Raw genomic sequence first — 16838 nt, forward strand, 5'->3', positions numbered from 1 at the left:
ACCTTGCAGTGCACCAGAGCATTGAAGAGTGGGTCTGGAGCACTTCTATCAGCTCCCTAAAAAGATGGAGCTGCATTTTAGCAACACATGTATCCCTGAGCTGCCCAGAGCCATCAGCTCTGGGGGTCCAACTCCTATGGGGCTTGGTCTGTCGGAGATCCAAAGAATTAGAACCACTTGCTCCTTTCACCATGGTGTGTCCATACCGCAGGTGTCTATCGGCTGCTTTATCCACAGTCGACAGCAATATTCAAATGAAGGGGGGATTGTTCCATATGTATTATGTCACCGTTTGACAAGCTGAGGGTCCTAAGTGTTGCACTGTTCAGTGTGTAACACACTGCATGGATTAGCGGTGACAATGAAACAAACGTACTGGTGACTTGTTTTCAGGCTAGGTGCACATGGTAATGCTAGACCCATGGCAAAGAGCTGTTCCTTTTGATTCAGATGAGAAACACTTGACTTGCATTGGCGAGCATCAGTATTTGTCAGCTCTGGGTTACGGTACATTAATGTTTTCCTTGAAATATGTGGGAGACATTCAACCTTTTATTATGAAGGAAAATACCCAAAACCTGAGTTAAAGGATTAGCTGCGACATAATAAACACTTTTCAGTGCAGTTCCAAGAGAATGCAACTACAGTCTTTTATAGCGAGGATTTTTTCCTTTCCCATAATGGTATAAGAACAATCAGTTTTAATGTCAGAGGTAGAAATATGCATACATGGGCTTACTGCTCTGCATACGCAGGCCTTTTAAATCATTTAGTCTTCTGGAAAGGAGCCTGAAAAGGAATTTGGGGCTAACAGAGCCTGGAGGATAGTGGCAGGAATGGCATTGTGCACCGTATGTAAAAGAGCGGGGAATGCTTGCAACCTCAAAATGCTCAAAGCCATCTTTCTGCTACCTCACTGCAAAAACCTTGCATGTAGAAACAATGTTATCTGCTCCAGAAATCACAAACATTGTTGAATGCATTGTTGCTTAATATGCCTATAGGGTAGTAAAATAGTCTCATAATTAGGATTGTGTTATGGATAAGTTAACGCTTCCCCTGCCTCGTGATGCTTCAAGGGGGCATGAACATCTGCAATTTGTCCTGTCAGGGAAGATGGTTACAGTAGGTTGTGGGTTTCTGTATTATCCCCCTGCCTCCAAATGATGTCAAAGTTCACATTTTGATGTAGCTAGTGTCATTTAATCTTTCTGTTGATTATCAAGTTAATGAGTTACCAACTGTGATTTCAATAAAAATTAATGGCAAACAACTTGTTTAAATCATTTGTTCAATGGTGTAAATCAGTGGTGCATAGCCTTTTTGCTCCATGGGCCAGATGGGCAGTATCTGGCCCATGGGCCTGATCAAGTAGGCACTGCATGGGCCTGACCTGGGGGAAAGGGACATGGCCCAGCCCTGATCTGGCTGTACAGGGCTTGGGAATGTGGCAGCAGGGGAGGAATAGCATTATTAATTGCCACTGCTCTTCCACTGGGGAATTTCCTGACCCATGGGGAGCCCCATGGGCTGGATGCTGTGGCTCTACAGGCCAGGTTTGGCCCATGGGCCAGGGATCAAACACCCCTGATCCAAACAAAAGTTGTCTCCTTCCTTACAGAGGTGGAGGGGGAAAGCAAAAGTAAAGAAGGACTACGTAATTCAGAAATACATGGTACACACGGCTCAACATTCACTGGATGAGTGGAGGCTGTGGGGATGGAGGGGAGAACAGCATCTCACAGCCTACGCAGTACTACAGCACTTCCTCCAGGTCATGTTTCATCTAGGACTGAATGCATCTGCACTCTGAATGCTTGAACACTAACTGTCCACCAGCATACAGCCATGCCACATCCCCGGTCAGGAAGAGAGGTAGAGAACATCCTACCTGCTGAAGCTGCCAGGGGACTTAGTGAGGACTGAAATCAGTTGACACTACTGGGACTTTTCTCCACCTGTGTAAAAAGCAGCAGTGAATTGCTTTGACTAGGTGTGGGGAGGACTTTGGTTTTACATACAAGGTAAATTTTACATACAAGGTTTTACATACAAGGTACATTCACCTGCTGATATTGCATCGAACACTTGAACTGCAACAAGGTCAGAAAGGGAGATGCTGGAGCGAGTGCTTTGAGTCCCACCTAGAGGTAAAAGCTGTATGGGACTGACCTGGATCTAGTCTCCCACACCGGTGTTCCCTTTCCAGCACTGCACCTCTTTGGTTTGTCACTGAAAAAGTCAAGGAAGCCAAGCTTTTGTTTCCCCTGCCATCCTGTAGGCCTAAAATAAAGGAAAGAGGAAAATGAGTGAAAATTTATATCTGTTGGATTGACTTTCTCACCAAAATAAAAAATTCTGTTCTACTCAGGTCTCGTCCTGCCCTCATCCCAACACATCTGAGCACCTTCTAGCAGTTCATCCTGTCTCACATTATAAAGTCTCCTGGGAAGCACTGTGGGCATGCACGAGAACATCATGGCTTTGGTAGGGGGGGTCTGGTTTGAAGTGGTGGCAGTGCTCTGTGTTGGGGACCGCAGTGCCTCACACTGGCAGCCAGAGGCAATGAGACTCAGGGATGGCTCACACATGCACAGCACATTTGAAAGTCTGTTGTGGTCTTGATATTTTAAACTTTAGAGACAAGAAACCAAAGGGGTTAACACAAGAGCAGGGGCTGAGCCGCTGTCCTGCTGTGCGTGGTAAGATGCCAGTATGCCCTCCCGTCTGAGTGCGCAGTGCCATCCTCAGCCTCAAACGTCTCTCTCGGGTGTGAGTTTATAACATACCTTGTAGGTGGCAGGCATCTTTGTTTCATGGACACTTCACAACGCTTTTTTTTCAGAGAGACAGTCTGCTTGCTTGCAGATGATGCGATTAAGAAGGCCAGTTTGGTGTATACTTTAAGAAGATGTGCATGCACAGGCCTTTGCAGGGCAAGGACTGCAAACCTGCACCCGGGGGGGGGACAGAGTAAAAGTAAAGTCTTATAATAAGCTCATTACCTAGATGCACGTAATGTTGGGGATGAGAGTCTAGAAGAGGTGCACCAACTCATGCCATTTTTCAGTCCATTGGTTTCAGTAGATTTGTATTTTGTACCAGATCAGCTCTCTAATGACATCCTACAGACATGCGCATGGAAGCCTCTACAAGAAGGTAACGTTGCCCAATATTATTCCCCTTCCTGACATGAAATCATTTTTAGCCTTCCCAGAGCTGAAAGCATTTACCGCCTGCCTCTCCTCTCCTCCCCCCACCTCCCTTGGCCCCCTTCCTGCCTTCGATTGAGTGGCTGCTACTTCTCAAATAATCAATATGTCAGTTAAAAACATGTCACGGTGTGGTCATTGTATGACTCCTATTCAAAGTCCATGTCATTTAGACTTTCATTGGCAGCTATTTTGTCCCATTAAAAAGTTCAAGACAGCAATTTGTGAATCTTGCTCAGCCAAGTAGAACTGTGAAAAAAGGAGTTATTTTAAAAGTCAATTAATTGTGGTCTATCGGAGCCCTCCTCATTCACATTTTTTCAAGCCTTGTCACGGGCTCACATCTGTCAGCCCTGTGTTTCCCAGGCTGCTATCAGATGCCGTTACATTGTAAATAATGGGTTTATTCAGGCCCTTTATTGGACTTTGTGTGGTAGACACATTTGTATATCATTTTACGGTGTAACAATTCCATTTACATAAAATATAGGCAATTATGTGAGCGAGGCCAGAGTGCCGGGGGAGGGAGGGAGGAGCCCCCATTAAAATAATAAAAGCTAATTGAAAAGAGGCAGATAATTTAGGTGAAAAATCCAATGTGAGCAATTCTTGATCCCAAAATAATTCAAGAGAACTTTAGGGAGCAGACTTGCGTTTGTGCATTTCATTCACTGGAAATAGCTCATATTTGAAATAGCTGTGCCACAATTTCTGCCTCGGGTCTTTTTTTTTTTTCTTTTTTTTTTTAATCAAATTGTTTTTCACAAAGGAAGAGGACTTGCTCCCAGGCAACAGTCATGCTTCAGGATGTGGACACAGCCAGTAGCCTCACTGTGCTGCTTTTTATGGGCCTGATCCTGTAGAGCTTTGCATGCTCCAATGATTGGGACAGGATTAGATGCACAAAGCGCTGTATATGGAAGGCAAAAACAGGAAGATTTAGATAGGATTATCTTGACAGCAGCTGAATGGACTGGAAATGTCTGGAACAGGTTGCAAGATTTTGAGAGGAATGGCACAATATCTGCAAAATATCCACCCCCTGTAAATGCATGCCATCAGATGACAGCTGATTTTCAGGCACCTGAAATGCCTGATCTTGAAATTGTGGCAGAGCGTAACAATTTTTGCTGTAATTATTCATTATCACCCAAAGAACCTTGTCTACCAATTTTGCTGTAATTATTCATACTTAACACAAGGTAACCATCATGCTGTATGGTGCAATAACAACACTCATGCAATCTAACTGGGAGCGGTGCTGTTCCTCGCCAGCATCGTGTGCATTTCAGGTGGTTGCCCAAAAGAATTAGCAAGGTTTTACCTGCTCAGAAGTAAAGGCAATTGTTTGGTGAAGTATCAGTGCCACCACATTCTTTATTAATCCTATAGGACAAAAGTCACCCCATTTTATTTTAAAGAAATGTTAAGAGTCCTTTACAAGATGCAGTGAGGGAAAGTATGCGGGTCTGCATCATGAGATGCACAAAATTAGCAAATCTCACTTTTATCTACTTACTTCTTGCTGCCAAGCTCAAGAGATGTCTGGAAGATGTCTAGTTCTCGTGTGTTTAACTGCTTTGTTCAAATCCTGCGTACAGTTAGGTAGAAGGATCAGCCTCTTGTTTACAGACTGGAAGAATGAGGTGAGGGAAGGAATGGATTTGAACCAGGTCTCCTCAGTACGGCTCTTACAGTGTATACCCTGGATTATGGTCCTCTCTCATTACCAGTATTAAACTAGCTGAAAAAAGATAGGTCTAAAACTTATTAATAGGCATGCTTGATAGCATCAGGGGGCTTCTTTTTGATGTTACATATAGGGCGCATTTACACGTGCATTAATGTGCCATAATTATGGCACATTTAAGTTTAGTATTTGTAATGACAGGTACTAACTTAATGCGCCGTACTCGGTGCTACTGGGCATTAGTGCAAACGAATGGTCTTTATGTGACGATAATGCATAGTAGACAATCTACTGCGCATTAGCATGGGTTTTGCACTCTAAACCTCCTGTGTAGATGCACCCATAGTGTACGAATAGATCTGATATCCTTTCTCTGCTACCACTGAAATACGGTCTGAAAATACAATGCTCTATTACTGAATGGTTTGATTAAAAAATAGAAGTGGAGAAAGGGAGTGCATGAGGTGCCTAGTACTGCAGACACCAATTCAGAGAACCCAAGGAAAGGACCACCAACTGCTTTCAGAGATTAAAGGGTGAAGGGTTTACCTCAATGGTTGAGGTGCTAGCAGCAGCAGTACACACACATGCAGGTCCAGATCCAAATAGACCTTGCAGGCACCTAAACGGGACTAAGGCAGAATTTAAGCACCTTGTTTGCAAAGAGTAGAACAAATAAGAGCGCATAGTCAGCAGTCGCAAACCAGCTTAAATGTCTCAGCTGAATAGGCACTTCCATCTTGGCCTGAGAAGATCCCTAGGCGCCTAGGCCTGGCTGAATGCAGTGCTCTGAACCGACTTTCCACAGGGGGAAGTCTTCGCACAGCCCAGCAGAAACTCTGTGGCTTAGGACAGGAGCGACCAGCTTGCAGCATGTGCACTTCAAGCAGCAGCATCAGTGTGACACGCTGCAGGTGGGGGAAGGGACAGGCAGCACAAGGGCGGGTAGGTCAGGGAGCAGAAAACACACAGCAGATCAGACAGGGAGCACATGGCAATGAGCAGAGAGAGAGCAGCAGATCAGGCATGGGGAGGGGATCAGAGTGGCAGGTGGGGAGGGCGCAGGGCTAATTTGTGGCGCACCTGCCAAAATGCTTGCCCCTCCCTTGGCTAGAGCACGCTCTTAGGAAATGGAAGACGTGTGTTCAACTCCCCTCTGAGTGGCAGGGGAAGCTGAGAAACCAGGTCTCTGACTTCTTGGCCAAGGACGCTTTCTCCTGTTCCCCCAAGAACAGGAGCTCCTGGCTCAGGTGGGTGCCTACTCTCAGCAAGGTCTGGGTCCTGCCTTAATAGGAGTCCCACACCCCAGCACCCAAGCTCTGAAGGAGCAGGACTTTGTGGAACAAATATGGCTCTCTCTACAGATGAGGTTGAATCTATCTACCAAGCAGAAATTGTGGCCATCTGCAGCCAACACTCCTGTGCACTCTCTACCTCTGATGCTATGTAGCTCTTATGCTCGACCTACCTTTCTGTCTCTGTAAATTAGCTCCATTTTTATTGCCTTTTCCTTTTGAGTGCTTCATGCCTTTGACACACAATTAGTCTCTGCCTATTCTTTTGCAAAGAGGGCAAGTGAATGCGACATGGGTGAACCTAAGATACATTCAGTGCCAAACATAATGAAGTTGTGCGCATTACAAACTGCTTGCATAATTTGCTTTGTCTAGGTCTGTATAACCCCTTATTGTCCAGGAAGACTATAATGAGCACATGAATGCAATCATTGGCTCCTATTACACAGAGGCTAATCCAGATAATGCAAGGAAAAGTCTTCCCCTTACCTTTTATTCTACATGGGTAGAGAACAGACTATATGATCAAGTATGAAACTGCGTGCGGTATGAAGCTAGGGGAAGAAACAGTATCTGTGGTACTTTAAATAGAAAAAAAGTTCTTAGGAAACCTTCAACTGTCCTTGCAGGTTTCCCAAATCAGATCATTAAAAAAAAAAAAAAAAGTGAGGAAGCAAATTGAAAAGATCTTGATTTAGCCAGAACTACTGAATACATTAACTTAACTAGCAGCCATCTACCTCATAGTGCCAGTAAAGTTAGGGAGACTGAACATTGTGTGACCTGAATTTATGCTACTCTTTAGCTCCTTTGTTGCTTGTTCAGTGGTCCTAGCCTGCCATATTATCTGAAGTGAAATATTTAGTGTAGTTTGTCCATCTGCTACTCTAGTAGCCTAATCTAAATCTAGCTACCCTTGATCTTGCTGTGGAAACAACATGTGGTAAGCATGGGAAGTTGTACCCATACCAGCATAACTAAATGTTGGGGTCTAGATCTGTACTATCTACATTGCACAAATGATCACCTAGAGGGGTTAGCAAATATATGGGAAATGACATTCTTCTGAAGTCTTTATTATTTCCAAGCGTCTGTGTTAGAACCTGGGTCTGTAACCGCAGCCGGCTCAAAAATGTTTTATGTTTTCATAAAGAACTTGTGAGCATTGCAAAGTCACATTCGTTCTCCAGGTTTCATGTCTTGTTTGGGGGGTTTTGCAGTATGTTTATTCCCCTCCTTCCTTTCTTTTTCTGTTTTGCCACAAGGAAAAACTGGTTGGGAAGGAAAAGTGGAGAAACAAGATTTTTACAGGGGTTTTTTTGTTGTTGGAAAAGCTAGAAGATGAAAATTTCCAAGAAAGACCATTTTTCCCCCCACTTAAAAATGGTCAGCCAGCTCTATTGGTTACTCAGGACAGTGTCTTAATTTTGGGATCTCAACTCTATGCAAAGTAGGGGGAAGACAGAGTATAGACCAACTACAATATGAATCCAACCAACAGGTGTCTGATCTCATGTCCATGGCAAGGGGTTCATGCTGCTAATTGAAAGACATATTCAATATCATATTAGTATTAAAATATGAACTGCATATTAAATATCAAAACCACATGCCTATATAGGCAAATATCCTGTACAGCACTGAGTTTCGTACTGCGAAATTTTTATTTAATAAAACCCTAACACTCACTACATCACTTTTATATTATGACAAGTTTTTCTAGTAGCTTAGTCTTTCAAAGTGATTCTGAAAACAAAGATTAATTGTACTACTGCCCTGGAGCAAAGGGCCTTTGTAAGAAAAGGCAAAACAAATACACAATAATTCACAAAATCAACCTTTACAGCTTCGATCCCAAATATACAAACAGGCAGAATACAATACACGTGTTTCTAATCTAACAGCAAACACAAAGCTTGAAAGTGCAAAGTACCACATGGAAATTCGGACTGCACTCATCCTTCCTCACCTTGCAAAACAAACACTGACCTTTAGACTAACCCATTCAGCTGTCAAATCTACAAGTCATATAAAGGATGCTTGGTGGAGATGTACTTCAGTATATCAGAGCAGCTACTGACTGTGGGGTGGATGCAGCTTTCTTTGAAACTTTATAGTGAAACCAACCAAACTCCAAACTTCTGCGCATTTGTCCCGGAAAAGTTCACAGTGCAAAAACCTCTAAGTAAGCAACCTCACTCAGTGAAAAAAATCTTAAATCACAGCATTTATCTATGTCTCCTTAAAATTCAGTAAAATGAACATCATTATGTGTTTTTGAAACTAGACATTCATCACTTCTCTCCACTTTGTCACTTTCTGCTTTCCAGCTGCTGGCTCCAGTCCACCGAAAGTCAAATGCATCGGGAACCAACCCTGCATTTTGCATGCAGGCAAGATTCCCATTGGAGAAACAGGAGTTTTACCAGTATTTCTCCCAGAAACTGTGTGAAGTGGGATCGCATGACCAATGATGATGATGATAACCGGAACCAGCGTGATGTTAATCGTGACAGTCCTTACCTACATTAAAGGAGGCTTCTGCTGCACAGCAGTGTAGCTGCCCTGAAGTTAATGATGTACCAAGGATTTAAACCAGCTGGGATTCTGTCCCGGAGGGCTAATTAGCATGTGTTTTAATGCAGGGAGGCCAGCCTCGGGCTTGTGTGCCACAGGGGGCACAGGAAGCCTATGTGCCTGGCACAGGGCAGACTGGGGCATGGACTGGACAGGCACAGGCAGTGCAGTGGCATATAGGGCAAAGAGCAGAAAAAATAACAGCAGATCGGGCAGAGTGCAGGGCAGGGAGCAGAAAGCAGAGTAGGGGATCGCAGTAGGGCACTTGGAGAGTGCTAACACCTGGCTGCCCTGTTTTAAATGCACTTCCATTTCCCAGTAGAGCAGTCTAGACAGAGGGACTACAGGTAGGCTGGACAAACTCTGGGTTATACCGTGAAACTTAGCTGTTCAGCTCAAACTGTCGACAAGTGTGTATTGTCCACAGCGGGTGTTGTGGGCAGGACAGAGCCAGGCAGAGAGGCGGTGGGGAGGATCAGCTGGGTGAAACACTGGAACAGAGATGGAAGGAGCAGCGAGGAGGGAAACTGGCCATGAAAAAGCACAGTACAGATAAGGTACCCACTTGGGGGAATCTCCCCCAAATCAAGGGAGCTGTCTCAGGCATGGCTTTTAAACACATACATCTCCCTTGAAGGCAGGACAGCCACCTGCACTTGAGTCACTAGGGAGAGAAAGTTCATGAAACTAAACCACTCGTGGATTCCCGGCCCTAGTTTGACCATTTTCAGAACCACGACCTCCAAGGGGCTCTCCCAGCCTCGGGTCTAGCGAAATCTTACTCTTCGGCTGCTGCCCAACCTCACGCTCAGCCCCCGGACACGGGGCTGACAAAGAGGGCACCTTGCTCTTGCCTCCTGGAGGAGACATCTCAGTTAAACTGGAACTCACACAGGTTTGTTCCCCTTTCTCTGGCGGTCTGGTAAATGGAACTGAAGTCTTTAAACCTTGGGGCACAGCCCAGCCACGCTTCACCAAAATGTTCGCTGCCAGTGAAAAGAAAATCTCCGGCCCCCTGCTTCACCCTGCACTGCAGCAGGGTTTTTATGGGGCCCCTCCATTCACCGGTCGCTTCATCCTGCTGAAAGACTCTGTTTTTCTGCCGGTAGACCTTTTGGACGCCGACTTCAACCTGTGACATGTGGTTCTCAGGGTCATGGGACACGTTGCGGATGCACCCTCTCACCACTAGATGTGAAGAAGATAGACAAGTTGGTTATGGCACAGCCGGTAAATCATAGTTCAGGTTGCAGAAGCTGGCAGGGTGCATGCAGCACCACTGAGCCATGTACTGAATTCCTAATGTTTCCTCACCTTGCTGGAGGGAACAGGGGCCTGCAGCTGGATCTGAACTAGAAGCTGCTGGGAATCGCAGTCTGCTTTCCTTACCTGAAGCTGTTCTGCTGGCAGCCGTTGAACACGCGAGAGGTTACAGATTTAGCTGGGACCCTGTGAAGGATCTGGCATTTAACTCCTCCAGTTTGGGACAATCTCCTCATTACTATCACGGGCACAAAGTGCTGATTTCTGGAAATCCCAGGCCCTTCTTTAGCTAATTTCATTTCCAAGAGCTTCTTGTGCTTAGCCTAACAGATGTCTCTGCTCTGCTCTTCATCTCCCGCTTTGTGTGAGCATCTTTAATCAGATGCAGTCAAGTCTATTGACAAGCTATAATGCACTTGTTCCTCTTGCTCAAACTTGCTCCTGTGCTGCTCAGGGCCTAGTGACTGAAGACCTCCTCCTTAGGAATAACTATAAAGCCCTTATTCACGCCCGGTGTCATTTACACTTTCATTAGCAGCTATTTTCTCTAATCAAAGAAGTTGATGATAGCGATTTGTGAGCTTAGGGCAAGGAAGTCAGGCCATAAATAGAGTCAGTTCAAAGGGCTATTTCTTCTGGTCTGTTGATGCTATAAGTATAAATGCCCCCCATTGTGTGCCCTGGGCCTCCACATCTGTCAGTCTCTGGTGTTCCAGGCTGCATGGAGGGAGAGCCGTTTGCCTGGGAACTGATAACTTCTTCAAGTAGAAACAATGGGACAGATTGCACCAATTAATTCAAATAACGAAGAAAAATGATCTGCAAACACCTCTTTTAATAACAAGGTGTGGGCAATACTCTGTCCTCATATAAGTATGTCAGCAGGCAATTATTTTACTAAGGTGGAAATAGTGGCATAACCGCTATTGCAGACAGTTATTCTGGGATAAGGATTGTGTGCCAGTATCACTTATTCCTTTTGATTCTTTTATCACCATATAGCTGTGTCCACACGTGGGTGGTTGCAGGGCATTGGCTGTAGCAGTATAATTAAAGTAACAGATTCTGGGTACTGAGAAAAATCAGTACAATAGAATTACCATATCTTAGTTTGGAGCAAGAGAAAATATTGAGAAATACCAGATCAGTATTGACCTTGCCAAACTGAATAAATAGAAGGGCTAAAGAAAGCCTTTGCTACAGCAGCGTGTTAACATTTTCCCTTATTTATCATTTTATAGCATACAGCTGCTTTGTTTTCTTCCAGTGCATGTGCCTGAAAGAGTGCTCCATTAATCAACTATAAATCATTTCATACAAATGGACTAAATCAGAAACAATTGACTCTTTCTGTTCCCATTACACATATGTACATGTGTGCATGCATTAAACTACTGAGAGAATGGTTAGGAAAAGAGGGATCAGGATGGATGGGAACATATAAAGGACAACTGTAAAGTTATAGGTGATTTTGCCATGGGAGAACGGTTACCGTTTTAAATGTGGGTCCAGCCCTTCAGCTTATCAGGGCTAAGGAACCTTTCTGGGAGGAAACAGGACGGCTAGTTGCCACTGACTTCAGTGAGTGCAAGGACAGGTCCCGAGAATTTGTTTTTACGTATAAAATCTGTGTAAATTGAATTTGCTTCTGGAAGGTTTAATAAAGGGTACAGCAAGCAGAGCTAGAGCCAAACTCCTAGCAGGGAACGGACCTCACAAGGATCACTTTAATATCTTCACAACAGTTTTAAAATGACAGCAGGTTAGGGGGAAAAAAATCAGCTTGTGCTCATCTACAGAATCAGATCAGTGGAGGCAAAAAATTGTGTGTGTGTGTGTGTGTGCGCGCGCGCGTGCGTGCGTGCACGCACGTACATAAAGAATACAAGAGCAAGAAATCAGCTGATAAAATGATTCAAGCAAACCTCTCTAGGCTAGCGTGAGAGAGCAGGTAGTGTGGGTGGAGAGAAACGTGCTTACCCTCCCTTTTGCTTGCCTTCACCCTTTCCCCAACCACTTTTTGCTTTTTTAATGTTTCATTTTTTCACTCCATCAAACTGTTTTGACACAAGCCAATGAGGCTCTGACACCAGGAAGCAGAAAGATCAAAGTATCCAAAGTGGCAGCAAAGGAAGAGTCAACATTATGAAGGTCTGCTTACCAAAGTCACTGCTGCAAATGGCCATGAGAAGCTCCATGTCATCACAAGGGCGGCACATCGCTGAAGAAGAAGGGACGCAGTTACTTATAAATTCAATGATTATTCCTAAGGGGCTAGCGATGGATCCGAAGGGGTGTGGACCTGATATCTTGATTTCAGTGGCTTTGGGTCAGACCCAAAATATTTTTTTTACTATACATACACAATTGACGAAATAGAAACATAGAACTAGAATGGATTTCTTGGGTCCACCCTTTGCTACTGCAGCATCTTACAGCCCTTTCTTAAACTGATCGGTGGAACAGATCAGCATGCAACATGTATTTTGCTCCTCGATCGACTGTGATGCTTGAAAACGTTAACTATTTTAGTGGGATTTTTTGCTCGTTTTTGCTAAGCTCAAATCCTAATTCATTCCCAGATGAATGCTACTGGGATTTGTGTAATGCTAGGATGCAGCGCTAAAAGGAGCTTGTTGCTACAGTTAACCCTTAGCAGTTCTGTAACCTCTTCTGCCCACCTCCTGCTATGGCAAACGCTTGGAAAGCTGCAGCATCCTTCTCGTAGGACAGAGTGGCAGAAAGGATTACACGGAAACACTGACATTTTAAATCAGCGTTTGGAAGCTTTCAGGTGCTTTATAAAATGAATGATCTCAGTCGTTGAACCCTGTGTCCTCCTCAGGCACTGGGTAACCTATTTACAAACATACCCTAAAATAAGAGGATATCTTCTATTATTCTCCAAATCCCAATCGCTAGCAGCAGTGAAGATCTACTAAGCCTCCTCCTGAGAACAGAGACCCTGCGCAACCACCAAAGGGGAGAGACCAGCTGAAAAGTGCTGCGATTGCTTTAATTGCCTATCCCCATATATCCACACTCAGCCTCAGCCTTTTGCTGTTCTGCAGTAGATCAAATACTCTCTCTGAGACCTGGCCAGCGCCCAGTGGATGCTGTGGGTTGGATCACACTCATTGTCCCTCCCAACGAGGGCTGGGGTCCCGGTCGCCCAGAACTGGGACGATTCTCTGGTGATCTGAGTGGCCTGTGGATCTGACCCCCAGTAATTAATGGAAAGGGAGCCTTTTTCAGATGTAGGAACAGATGCAACATCAAACTTCCAACAGTGTCTATATGCGGGAACCCAGGACTGAAAGCAGGACTGGGGCAGCAAAGTCCCTCTGGTGCTCAAGGAAATATTGCTCCCTAGGTTCTCACAATTCTTGCTCAAATGCCCAGGATTTGAATCAGGTGATAAGCGGTCCGCAGAGTTTCCCCTTGCACAGTACTTGGAGCATGAAGCAGAGCTTGCTCCTAGCCTGCAGTACTGTATCCATCTCCCATGTCAATATTGCTGCTTTAACAAGGCAGCAGAGGGAGGGACGGGCATTAGGGGTTTTCTCCTGCAGAGGCCTCAACAGACCCGTCTGGAGGATGGGGGCAATATGTGAAGTCCCAGCCTTACCTTCCACGAGTGCCATCTTCTGGATGTCGGGGCTGGCAGTGCTCTGGTTGCTCAGCAGTTCGTACTGGAAACTGGCTGTCCTGCGACTGATGTCCCTCTGCGGGCTGGCTTGTAGGAAGAGGGCGACCCGCTGCGGGGTGTGGGCGCTGAAGCAGGACACATGGCGCAGCCATGTCTCCTCGGCCTCACTCACCACTAGGTGCAGCTGCCCCGTGCGCTCCACGTAGATGTTGGCACCCTGGAAGTTGCTCGCTGGCTTGATGCAGACGGTGGTGTGCTTGGCACTCGACAGGTTGGGCTCCAGAACGACACGCAGGGCACGGGCCGGGTACATCCATTCCAGCGAGCCCTCGGTGCAGCGCAGGTGGACCTGCTCCACTGTGCGGGATCGGGGCTCCCAGCTCAAACCGCTGCCAAAACACAGTGGGAAACACACAACTTATAACGCACAAAACACCAGGCGGCAGGGCTCATGGAGACAGCACTCAACTGGGAGGCAGGACACCCGGATTGACTGCCAGCTCCATCGCTGGTTGACTGTGATTTTAGGCCATTTCACCTTTGTTTTCCTCCCCAGGCTTTGTCTGTCTCACGTATTTAGCCTGTTTTTCCAAGCAAGGGCTGTCTCTGTCTGTGCTAATATCTGCAGCGCTTTGGACACCGGGGTCCCATCTCAGCTGGGAGTCTGAGCGTTTTGCACAAATAACATCGAACAAAATCTTGGCATTTTTTTCCTCCGTGAAATAGGGACAGCAAGAAGCCTCAGAAATTAGAGACAGGCTGAATGGTCCATCCCTTGTTACTTTTTGACCTCCTAACCAGCATGGGATCGCTCCCTGCAGCCCAGTGGTCACCAACCAGCAGATCTCGATCCACCGGTAGATCTCGGAGCCTCTTGGAGTCGATCCGAGGCTGGGGTGGGGGGGCTGAGCGCCCGCATGCGTGCACGCGTGTGCCCCAGCCTGGCAGGTTGGTCCGTGGGGTTAAATCCAGGCCCCTGTGGTGAGGGACAGCGCTGCAGAGGCAGGAGCAGGGGTAAGTTGAGTGGGGCCCCGGGCAGGTGGGACTTACCTGCTGGGGAGGCACACTCTCAAATAACTTTTTCTCCCTTGGCTGCAATCTGCACCCCCCCACGCGCTCTCCCCCAACTTTGGGTGGCAGCATGCAGTAGATCTTGGGTTGCTTTTAAATGCCAAAGGTGATCTACTTAAAAAGGATGGAGACCCCCGCTGGAGCCTGTTTTCTAGTGCATTTAGTCCTGTTTGCAGCAATTTGCAAACCTGGGCAAAGCAGCTACTATAGTGACCATTGACTGCGTTATCAATTATCGCTGCGTTTACTCATTCTCCCCACCACAAAAGAAGTGGCAGCTGCTAAGGGAAAGGACATTTTGTTGTAACCTATGTGGTAGAAGACAAAGTAAAATTAAAAAAAAAAAAAAAAAGCACCTCAGTTCCACTTTCGATAGCAACTTTCAGTGGAGTTGTCGAAAGCGCTCAGCACTGCCTGAACTCCAGTCCAACTGGCAAATCTCCCACTACATCAGTGGGAGAAACATTGCACTTGTAAGCCACTGCGACTATGAAACTTAAGTCACTGAAGCACATTTAAGAATGGTACCCGAAGCTAACAGTCAAGAGCTATTTCCTATCAAAGATTTCCAGTTTTATATCAGTGCAGCTTCATTAACTCCAGTGGAGTTACTTTTCATTAGACTCCTTTCTGGAAGCCGGGACCTGCATTACTAGTTGTGAAAATTGCAACTTGCGTTTTCCTGTCAAAATGATAACAAAAAATATAATTGAAACACATCATGTTGCAGGGGGCTGGACTCGAAGATCTTCCAAGGTCCCTCCCAGCCCTAATGTCTATGAAATTGGAGATTTTCAAGATTTTCAAAGTTTATTCTCTGACATTCGCAGATAGCAACAGAAAAATGCGCTGCAAGGGACTGAGGAACTTATGCTTTAGACAGGATCATCTCTATCCACACCGTCCCAGACAAGCGTTAGCTCACCCGCCTTTTAACACCACCTGTGCTGGAGGTACCACCACCCGGCTAGGTAACCCCTTCCAGTGTGAACACTGTTACACGACTGCTCCTAACACGGGTGGATCTGGGATTTTGAAAACAGGAGGTGCAGACGGCGACGTGCACCATCACCTATGGCACAATGACACACATTTTCCTCCAGGTCAAAAAAATGCAAAGCATTACTAAGACGCTGGGGCTGTATTATTCAGTTGAAGATTGAAGCAAAAACAAATAAAAGTTTACTGGAATGAGTTCAAAACAGCCAGGAGCAGAGCTAGCAGCTGCAGCAGAAAGGCTGGCTGGATTAGACCAGCGCTTCCCAACCTTTTCCAGCCCAAGGCACCCTTCCATTAATAAAAATGTTACCTGTGAAGGCACTCCCCCATCCTCACACCTATGGCAGCTCACTGTCCTGGCAAAAACCCATGGCGCACTGGTTGGGAAACACTGGGCTAGACTAGGAAGAAAGGAGAGGAGCTCACTGACACCTGCAGAAGGAAAAGTTCGGAAGGACTCAGGCGGGTTTCAACCAATGCCCTGCACAGGACCGCTGCCAGCGGGTTTGGCAGAGCACAACTCCAAGGGGGTGCGAGCGCTTAGCACCCCCCCGGCTCCCACGGTCCTACCTGCACCCCTTTGCCTGCTAGGTCAGCCCAAGGTTTAAAGCAAAAAGCGAGGGCTGGAGCTGAATAAACTCGAGACCTGAGCAGGGGGCAGCCAAGGCAAGGGGTGCTCTGGGGATGCTCTCACCTGCCCTTCCAGCTGCAGTAGTCAGCGCCGCTGGGCTCAGGCTCCAGCTCCAGCAACAGCAGCAGCAGGGCCAGCAGCCCGCGGGCCATGGGGGTCTGTGCTGCCTCCTGGGGCAGAGGGGCTGCCGGGCTGCTGCTTTATATGCGAGGGAGGAGAGGAGAAGAGAGGAGACCCCCCTTCCCTGGGGGTGGAGGGACCGGAGTCCCAGCCCCTGGGAGGGAAGCTCGCCCCCCTGCCCAGCACTTGGCCTGGGCACCCAGCACAAGGCAGGGCATGTAGCTGCTGGCTACAGCCAAGCAATCAGCTGCCTCCCAGCTTTGCCAGCCGGCCCTTCCCCTTGCTGCAACGGGGAATCAAAGGGGATTGTGGAGGGGGGGGGGGGGGGGGG

The 16838-nt window shown here is 46.6% G+C and overlaps 1 protein-coding gene across 1 annotated transcript; it reads right to left on the bottom strand.

Annotated features, from left to right (window-relative positions):
- Positions 1-8021: 8021 nt before the first annotated feature.
- LOC109297401 (meteorin-like protein) lies at positions 8022-14074 on the bottom strand. The gene is made up of 3 exons (XM_019517133.1): positions 13666-14074; positions 12199-12258; positions 8022-9962 (listed from the first exon to the last, which is right to left on the bottom strand). Exons 1-3 carry the CDS (start codon positions 13997-13999, stop codon positions 9646-9648), a joined length of 711 nt encoding a protein of 236 aa, XP_019372678.1. The 5' UTR covers positions 14000-14074; the 3' UTR covers positions 8022-9645.
- Positions 14075-16838: the final 2764 nt, after the last annotated feature.

Source organism: Gavialis gangeticus, unplaced genomic scaffold, assembly GCF_001723915.1.
Source record: "Gavialis gangeticus isolate Ggan-Ray unplaced genomic scaffold, GavGan_comp1, whole genome shotgun sequence".
NCBI lineage: Eukaryota > Metazoa > Chordata > Crocodylia > Gavialidae > Gavialis > Gavialis gangeticus.